Raw genomic sequence first — 10,441 nt, forward strand, 5'->3', positions numbered from 1 at the left:
AAAGACGTTTCAGCCTTAAAATACCCCAAAAGTGTCTTTTCTGACAGGAAACCATACTTTACATGAGTTTCTTCAAGTAAGGGCCTCTGGACTCATAATAACAAGTTTCCTTGTGATTTCATGAAAACATGATACTTTCATCACTTTTAGATGCATTTACAGCTTTTCTGCTGCAAAAAGACGTTTCAGCCTTAAAATACCCCAAAAGTGTCTTTTCTGACAGGAAACCATACTTTACATGAGTTTCTTCATGTAAGGGCCTCTGGACTCATAATAACAAGTTTCCTTGTGATTTCATGAAAACATGATACTTTCATCACTTTTAGATGCATTTACAGCTTTTCTGCTGCCAAAAGACGTTTCAGCCTTAAAATACCCCAAAAGTGTCTTTTCTGACAGGAAACCATACTTTACATGAGTTTCTTCAAGTAAGGGCCTCTGGACTCATAATAACAAGTTTCCTAGTGATTTCATGAAAACATGATACTTTCATCACTTTTAGATGCATTTACAGCTTTTCTGCTGCAAAAAGACGTTTCAGCCTTAAAATACCCCAAAAGTGTCTTTTCTGACAGGAAACCATACTTTACATGAGTTTCTTCATGTAAGGGCCTCTGGACTTATTTTAACAAGTTTCCAAGTGATTTCATGAAAACATGATACTTTCATCACTTTTAGATGCATTTACAGCTTTTCTGCTGCCAAAAGACGTTTCAGCCTTAAAATACCCCAAAAGTGTCTTTTCTGACAGGAAACCATACTTTACATGAGTTTCTTCAAGTAAGGGCCTCTGGACTCATAATAACAAGTTTCCTTGTGATTTCATGAAAACATGATACTTTCATCACTTTTAGATGCATTTACAGCTTTTCTGCTGCAAAAAGACGTTTCAGCCTTAAAATACCCCAAAAGTGTCTTTTCTGACAGGAAACCATACTTTACATGAGTTTCTTCAAGTAAGGGCCTCTGGACTCATAATAACAAGTTTCCTTGTGATTTCATGAAACATGCTTTCATCACTTTTAGATGCATTTACAGCTTTTCTGCTGCCAAAAGACGTTTCAGCCTTAAAATACCCCAAAAGTGTCTTTTCTGACAGGAAACCATACTTTACATGAGTTTCTTCAAGTAAGGGCCTCTGGACTCATAATAACAAGTTTCCTTGTGATTTCATGAAAACATGATACTTTCATCACTTTTAGATGCATTTACAGCTTTTCTGCTGCCAAAAGACGTTTCAGCCTTAAAATACCCCAAAAGTGTCTTTTCTGACAGGAAACCATACTTTACATGAGTTTCTTCATGTAAGGGCCTCTGGACTCATAATAACAAGTTTCCTTGTGATTTCATGAAAACATGTACTTTCATCACTTTTAGATGCATTTACAGCTTTTCTGCTGCAAAAAGACGTTTCAGCCTTAAAATACCCCAAAAGTGTCTTTTCTGACAGGAAACCATAGTTTACATGAGTTTCTTCATGTAAGGGCCTCTGGACTCATGAATTATATTAAGTAGGGGCCAATAGGAACAAAGAAGAGGCAGGACCGAGGCTCCACCTCTCCGCGACTGCCTTCCTCTGAGCTTTTTAGATGTACATAATCCCTGAGTTGACCCAGAAAATAGGCAGTCGTTTCAAGATCTGATGCGGCAGTCTTTGTGCACACCGTCCCCGCTTGAGCATGAAGCGTAACCCCGTGGAATAGATACTGCAATTCGGAGGGGGAGCGTTTTTCTTGCAGAGGAAAACTGTTTTAATAGACGGGAGCCGAAGCAAAGTCGCGCAACTTTGTGAAAACGTAGCGGATACGGGTGAGTGTGTTTTTTTTTTTTTTTGCATCGGGTATATTTGCTGGAGACATTGGGGTTTTTGGATCTGTGGTGGTCTCCGGGGCTGCTGCTGCTCCATTGTGTTTGCATTCGCTTGTTTCGAACTCCAGATCTAACCAAATGGATCATATTAAGCTAGAAGGTTATTTGTTTTTTTTTATTAAACAAACATTTAAACAAAAAGTGATCGGAGAAAACCGGAGCCTTTGTTGGATCTGATGCCCTGGTAGAGAGAATGTGGTGATTCAGCTGTTGGGGAGATGTTGCATGATGTCAGTGTTCTTTGTTGCAACCTTACGTGCGTAAAATGTAACAGATTTGTCTCTGCCTCCGCTAACATGCAACACAGATGGACATTTTAAGCAATGCATTATCCGATGCACACATTATTATTTTTTTTATCCGTTTTTGTCGATCCCGTCGTGCATGAAATATCTGAGGCAAAAAAAAAAAAAAAAAGCATGCAAACATTGCATGTTTAGCCTGTAATTCCGACCTGGGCGTTCATTCCTTGGCACAAAGAGGGGAGGTTTTAGGGAAGACCAAACACACACCAGTAACATTCTCAGTGGTCGCCAATACGCTAAATAACCGTGCAGATATATATATATTATTTTTTTTGTTTGTCCGGAAGCGTTTGGGTGGACTAACGTTTCAAGGAAATAAAATGTGTATCTTGGTTTCTTTTTCAATGAAGGTGAATTGTGCGATCACTGTAAGATGAGTCAAGTGGGTATGACCTACAGCAATGTACTGCACACCTCCAACATGGCCCCATCGGTACAACTATTGTGTGTCTTGATCAGTGGTGCTGGTTAAAATGGACAGCTACACATGCTCATGCCGTGTCAGTCTTGATCCAGCATCACCTCCCTTTTTTAAAATGTTTTTACTGCTTCCAAACATCACGCTTGCCCCCTGTGTGATGATCTAACGGTGTCTCCGCTCTGTTCATAGACAGGAGGCATGGCAGACCATCTGATGATGCCCATGAACCACAGCTCAGCGGGCGCCAGTCTCCACGGTTACAGGATGGGCATGAATGGCGGCCTGCAGGCAGGTCACCAGCAGCATGCCAGCCAGCAGGGCATGCGGGCACTGCCCAATGGCCAGATGATGCACTACGGTGGCGCCCAGGCCAACATGGAGACCGCCATGAGGCAGCGGCATGGCATAGTGGGCGGACCCATGAATGGACAAATGAACGGGGCCCAGATGGGTCACCACCAGATGACCTCTGGTAACATGATGTATAATGGTCAGCCCCAGCAGCAACAGCATCACCCTCAGCAGCAGCAGCAGCATCACATGCATCCGCAGCAGCAACAGCATCAACAACAACAACAACAACAACAACAACAACAACAACAACAACAACAACAGCACCAGCAACAAGCCCAGCACCAGCAACAAGCCCAGCACCCGCAGCAGCAACAACAGTTCATGAACGGAGGTTTAACGTCCCAGCAGCTCATGGCCAGCATGCAGCTGCAAAAACTAAACACCCAGTACCATGGACACCCGCTGGGACCTATGGGTGGGAACCACATGGGGCCCACAACCCAGTACCGCATGAACCCAGCCCAGCTGGCTAACATGCAGCACATGGCCGGGCCAGCCCTGGCCCTGAACGGCATGGACGCGGATATGATTGACGAGGAAGTTCTGACCTCGCTTGTCATGGAGCTGGGCTTGGATCGGGTCCAGGAGCTGCCTGAACTCTTCTTGGGCCAGAATGAGTTTGATTTCATCTCAGACTTTGTCAGCAAACAGCAGCCCAGCACCGTTAGTTGCTGAGAGGAACTAATTTGGAGACAGGAGAGAGAGAGAGAGCAAGAGAGAGAGAGAATTGTCCAGGGTGGATGAAGAGTGCTTATCGCTTCCCTTTTTATTTAGTGAGCACCTCCCTGTTCAACTATGCCGAGTTGTGGCGTAGGATGTACAGAAGAGAACTCTGGATATCCACAGGGAACACACAGTGCTCGAGTCTCACACGTGCTAGTGGCCAGAGGGTGGCTGGGTTCAAGGCTGAGTTCCACCTCTCCCATTTCCTGGACATGAATGTAATAAAGAACTTTAGAAATTCTTAAAAGCCACTCTGAACAATGCTATGACACTGTGTAGCCTCTGAGCCTGGACTCCATGACAGTTTACCAGTAAAAAGGTGTATTTATTTATTCCTATCTGAGAAAACTGATATAAAGAACAACCACCTTCTCCATTTTGGAAACCAAGTGGTTTTAATGATTTTATTTGTGAGAGTAGGATGGGGGAGACATTTTAAATTATGTTCTCTTTATGATTTTTGTCCTATTCTATTTGGCCTAGTATTTAAATAAGCTCAGATGACAAGGTCATCTAAAATGAGCCTGAATTCACTAAGAAGACACGATAGAAGAACAATGTTTATTCTCATTTGAATGGGGGCCTCATCCAGAATTTTAAAAAAAATGGTTCACTTTTGGTAAAGTGTTGCCTTTTTTTATTTTGATGTAATGTCTTCAAAAATCTACTGCTTTTACCGTATGAAGCTGTATAACTCCAACATGTCCACACTGTTGTGTTCTATTGGAGATGTAGAACCGCCTTAATCGCGCAGATTCTTATTTATTGGTTGTTTATATTGTCCCCTTTTTGTGGTCAAGACGGGGGGGGGATGGTCATTGTGAAGGGGGTTTTGAGGATCAATAAAGATGGCCTGGATAGAAATGTGGCCTGCTTTTCCATTCATTACACAGTTCTTCCCCTGGGCAGTGGAGAGCTAAGTGCTTAAGTTAACCTGTGGATAAAGGGAAACCTCAGTTCCTTCCCAGTCTGGGATGGTAATGTCCAAGGTGATACAATATTTATGCTTTTTGGGGGATATCATCTACTGCATTTCGCCTGGGTTTTAAGTGTCCAATCTTTTCTTTGTTATTTTCATTGCTAAGAAGGCTACTGAACATGATTAACATACGGAGATACTGACATGTTTCCCTGCTGGTTTGCTTAAGAGGAGTTGTATGAAATCTCTGGTAGCGATGGCCAAATGTTATTTAGTATTCAAAACGTTTATCTCTGCACTTATCCAAGAACAAATGCCACGCACTGACATTATACGTGGTGTATATATGTTTGCCATGCGGGCAAGACATTCATTCAAAAGGTTGGTGGGCTTATAAAAACAGTATTTTGAACAATATTAGATTCTCTACAGCACCACAAACATGCTGTTTCTTTTCTGTGCGGTAAGAATAATGCACGTGTGTGTGTGTGGTTGGGGGAGGTGAAAATGACCAAAGAATGCTAACTTTGATGGGGGTTTAACTGACTCAAAGCTTGTAAGCCCTGACTCAAAGACAGTGCTGCTTTTTCCCCAACTCTCTGCTCACAGAAACTGACTATTAGCTCTAAATAATAACAAATGACTGATGCAAATTTAGAACAGCTCCTCTCCAGTCTAAGTCACAGCCAGTTGGAGGGGTGAAATAATTTTCCTCGTCTAATTGCATTCATTATGAAACCAGGATAAAGCGACTCTCTGCAGTGGGTGCGTTTGTTGGATCGTCATGTGCCTGCGGGCTATGAAAACGCTTGATTGAGGTCATGTTGGGAATGTCACCGCCGCGTCTAGCTTTTTCACGTTGTCAACAAAGGCATCTATAGTGAGTAACAAGGGGGGGGAAATGAGAACAAAGTTTGACAAGAAATTGTGTTTGCTGATTGCTCAATTTTTTTAAAAGTCAACTCTGCTCATAAAGCTGCCTCGTCTACTCGCATTTGTCCAATTGTGTTAAAGGCTGATGTGCTCAATTTGAAACAACATCGTGTGTGCGTGTGGGGCTTTACACTGTCAAGAGAATGGCTCACAAGTAGGCCAACAGCCTTGGCACAGTGCTTAGTAACGGTTGCAGGTCCCTTTTGGCCAGTGCCAATCTGGTGAGATGGTCTTCTGGTGTGTGTGGCACATGGGGCGTGTTGGCACCCTCTCAGAACTCTGTCGCCTCATATATCTCATAATTGTATGCTGCGCTGCGAAGCTCCGTGTTCAGCCCCAATTAAATGCAGAGGTTTTTGTTTCTTGATTGTGTCTCCATAGACGAATGGTTAACTACGCTAAACAGCCCTGTTTGCTCTCCCAATCCCTTGTTATGACTGCCGCCTGCCTCATAGGGGCCAGTCTAGACGCACGCTAAGCAGGGTGGGACACTCGGAGACGCTTACAGTTACCTCTCTTTTTCTTACACTCGTTTTTTTGTTTTTTTTATTTAGCCCACCCACAGAAACTGCTCAATACAACACTGTGTCTTCCTGTGGCAGCTTGCTGATTTCTCAATACAAGTCAGAGGGCGAAAGCCGCATTCTGATAGAGAGGGCAGACAGGCAAAGTGAAACAGACGAATAATCAGAGGGAGGGGGAGAGAGAATGTAAGGATCTCTTAGGTTCACGTTTAGAAACAAGGTGGAGTTTTTTTTGTTTTTTTTTAGTCCTTGGGGATTTCTAAACTGGGGTTTCCCCACTACCATTTTATGATTCCTTTCAAAAACCCTTCAATACACAGCACGCGAGGTGTGCTAAATGCAATCCAGATAGCATTCCCCTCTTCTGCTATATGAACTGTATGTGTCTTATGCATTGAACACTGTCTAGATTTCCTTTTCCAGGCTTTGGACCAGCTGGTGCCAAGCCTGAGCTCGTGGTAATCTCAGGCCGTAGCGCCAATGATGGATAGGTGGTCATTTGCTGTTGTCACGCATGGCCGTCACACATCACAGCATCAGCACACAACCTGATCAAACAGGCTGACTGGGTTACCACGGTATCCGTGTGGAGCCAGGGGGAAGATAAAGGATTTTTTTTTGTGTGTCATATCTGGTCATTGTGATCCTTGTACCTACAGTATGCTGGTAGATTATAGTGGATCCCATGATGTGAAAGTACATAAATTAGTACTTGATGAAGATGTACTGGGAACTTGTTCATTTTAAACAGTATGACTAAACTGAGCCGTACCTTGCATTGGCGTGCTAATTCTGAGATTAAAAAAAAAAAAGGAGTCATGACAAAAATACCCATGTGAGAATTACTGAAAAGAAAAAGGGTTAAATACACATTGAAAGTGAGAAAAGAAACTTAAGTTTCCCGGATGAGAAGAGGAGTTATTTATTGACAACAAGGGCCATGTTTCTCTCTGTGTGTGGATATTGTGTGAAGAGGGCACATGTTTGAACTTGTCTGCTTTAACAAGAGAGTTTTTTTGGCATATTTTATCTTAAGCGTGTGTGCGTACGTGCGTGTGTGTGTGTGTGTGTGTGTGTGTGTGTGGTGTGTATAGTGGTGTGTGTGTATAGTGGTGTGTGTGTGTGTGTGTGTGTGTGTGTGTGTGTGTGTGTGTGTGTGTGTGTGTGTGTGTGTGTGTGCGCTAGCAGGGGGTAGATAAACAGCAGCAACAATCAGTTGACATGTTGCTTAAGCCAAACTTCCTGATTTTCTAGCTGAACAGTCACCTTGCATCTTCAACTGACATGCAGTCTTACTGGATGCTACTCTTCCCTCTCCCTGCTTCCAGTTCCCAGTGTAGAAAAACACTAACGTATCACAGATCTTTCAATGCAACAGGCTCTGGAAAACATCAGTTGTTGCACTGTTGGATTCTGCTCCCGGGCATTTCAGTAAGGCTCAGCATCTTCTAAGTAACAAAACCTTTCCTCTCTCTCACATGAGGGGAAAAAAAGCAACATAATCACATCACACTCTGTTTCCCAGAGCCCCACAGTTAAGCTGTGTCTCAGTAATTGTTTGGTTTTCCATATGCATCCTGCTGAGGAGGCTTTAAAAATGCAGCCGTGTACGTTGTGAATGCAGCCTCCGAAGGTAAGTTGCTGATTTTGGCATGTCAGGGCAGGTGACATAGAGGTTGCCTAGTGACTAGCAACTCCTCCTCTGACCACCACCCCCTCTCCCTAAATCTGGGGTTGAATGGTTTGCCAGCTCTTTGAAGTAGAAGGAGGGGGTGTAAATAATTTATGTTCCTGCACACAGCTGACACCTCTCCGTCGAGCCGGCTCAAACACACCAAGGTGTCCCAACAATGTCTACCGGTGGTAAATATTTAAAGGTTGTGTGATTTACACAGTTGAGGCCAACTGTGCAGGGCAGCGCTTTCGCAACAGTTGTGCAAAATGTCGGTTTCTTATTGTTAGTTTTTTTTTTTAACTGCAGGGATTACCAGATTGAAAGGGGTTTTATTATGTAATTCAAACTGATTTCGCCATAGAAATAATCTTAAATGACCTGTCAAACTCCTTTATTGTTTAGCAGTCAGATGTGTCAAAACCTACAAATGCACAAGGAGAAACTAAAATGTAACAGCAACACTTGTGCAATGTAAAACAAACCAAATATTTGACGCTTTAATTACAACTATTTTGTTGATATATTTACGATATAATATAACGGAAGGAAAATCTGACACTCAAAGATTGAACATTACAAGCTTCACAATGGAAGTACTTAGTTGCGAGGCTTTTTCAGAAGTTCACATTATTGTGTTCACCTCCTGTACTGACGATTTTATTGCACTCAGGCTTGTTTTATGTGAGCAGGGAAATTATGTGGGCTTGCCCTGGAGAGTTACAGGTTTGTAGGTTAGAATAGAGGGAAACAGTATTAGCACAGGCTATGTTCTGTACACAGTGTCTTTGTGAGCAGGGCTTTAAGCCTGCGTGCTAATCTGGTGACAGTGGCAAGCACACGCTACCAGAGACAGAGTATCAGGCTATAGGCTGGGGGTGGAATTAATACAAGAGAGCAGTTCTTGTGAGGCTTTGTGTTATCCTGCTATTGAAATCTCCTTGTACTGTAATACCAATGTGTAAATGCTAACATATGCATGTCATATTCACCTGTGGATTTGTTGTTTTTCTGTGGGTGTTTGTGTGAGATCCAATGCTTTAAAAAAACAACAACTCATAGATAGATATTACCCACGCTGCCGAGTTACACAACATTTTTGTTATAGGAAATATAGACATTTGTCAGCAAATGTCTATAACAACGCTGACAAAGTGAGCGCTTTGAGGTGAGCGGTTTGAGGTGAGGGCTGTCAAGAAAAAGTTCTTAGCAGACACTATCTCCAAATCAAAAGTCATCAGAGAAAAGCAAGCTTGCGGCCTCATTTAGAAAAGGTAATGAAGATTTCTTTTTCCAGAAAAAACTGAGCAAGATTGCAGTCCGTGTCATGGCAAGCAAACAGAACGTTTTGTTTAAAAAAAGGCATAAGGTTCCTCTGAGGTGTGATCACTTTTTCCTTTTCCATCCCTCATTATGTGGTGATAAAACCTTCGGTTTTCCTCTACCACTGACCAATAACAGACAAACGCATCCGATACTGAAGAATGTGCGTAATTCATTGCATTGTAACATAATACAAAATATTTAAAATAAGATATGATCTATAATATATTAAGTGTAAATAGAAATAAAAAATACAATAAACCTTGAACGGTGACAGATAATACCTAGAATTACTAAAGAGCATTTTGAAAATGCACAATCTGGAAACAGGTTACAAAGATTAGCCTGACAATTTCAAATTCAAGTACATTCAACTGAGGCCAGCAAGACTTTCACCCTGAATCACCTCATAGGCATGCTGGGGATTCAGGTAACAGCAGGAGGGAAACTGGGGTGCTGAGCACTTCATTTTTTTTGTATTGTTTCTATCCAACTGCGCCCAGAGTGAAACATGCCCGGCTGGTTCATGCAGAGAATACGGTATTTCCATGGCATTTTTCTCAGAGTTATGACTGATCTGTAAGCCCGCAAAACTTCCTTTCATACGTACTGAAACTGTCTCACTGCTCTATAGGATGTATGACTGTTGGGGCAAAGACAGTGGATGACTCACGAGCACTCCACTGCATTGTTGGTAAATATCAAGAGCAGAATTCCCCTAAAATAAAGAAGATAATCTATCTTGCTTGAATGTCTTCAGAGAACTCAGCCAGTCATATTGAATATTAACTTCAAAAGTTAAAGACCTCTTTCTGCTGCCCAACCAGCAACACAAGAATGGCGCCTGATAAAAAAAAAAAAAAACGTGGTGTTGGGAGCTTAAGACATAACTCACTTCACAACCTTCATAAGCACAATATGCAGCACAAGGGGCTGTTATTTCTATAAATAGCACTGGCTTCATGCACAACAATTTGGCTACTATTACACATCAACAAGCACAGGCATCAGCCACGAGCTGTGAGCTTGTCACATGTGCCTGAGCATAACACACAAACACAGCACAGATTGTGAGTATGTGTCATATGCTCACACACAGAGAAATGCATTCATACTCGTCCATTTCAGTTAGAATCAGAGGGTTTGGTCACTGTTTTCAGCCTTACGTGACATGTTTTCCTGTTTTCACTGGGAGGATGTGGTTAGATTTTCTGTCTTCTGTCGAGTTGCTACAGTAGACACAAGTCATTTTTCGCCCACAAGCCCTAATAGCCCACTCATGTACTGACAGAAACAATGACAGCAACGTTTACCAGAAACGGCATTAACAATAGGTTGACATAATCATAAATGAGTGTTTTTGAATATTGGAAAATACATGAAATAACTGCACAGCAA

General features: G+C 42.4%; 1 protein-coding gene across 1 annotated transcript; it reads left to right on the top strand.

The window, feature by feature from the left end:
• Positions 1-1,600: 1,600 nt before the first annotated feature.
• cited4b (Cbp/p300-interacting transactivator, with Glu/Asp-rich carboxy-terminal domain, 4b) lies at positions 1,601-4,473 on the top strand. The gene is made up of 2 exons (XM_054621909.1): positions 1,601-1,809; positions 2,785-4,473. Exon 2 carries the CDS (start codon positions 2,794-2,796, stop codon positions 3,622-3,624), a length of 831 nt encoding a protein of 276 aa, XP_054477884.1. The 5' UTR covers positions 1,601-1,809; positions 2,785-2,793; the 3' UTR covers positions 3,625-4,473.
• Positions 4,474-10,441: the final 5,968 nt, after the last annotated feature.

This window comes from Anoplopoma fimbria, chromosome 20 (assembly GCF_027596085.1).
Source record: "Anoplopoma fimbria isolate UVic2021 breed Golden Eagle Sablefish chromosome 20, Afim_UVic_2022, whole genome shotgun sequence".
Lineage (NCBI taxonomy): Eukaryota > Metazoa > Chordata > Actinopteri > Perciformes > Anoplopomatidae > Anoplopoma > Anoplopoma fimbria.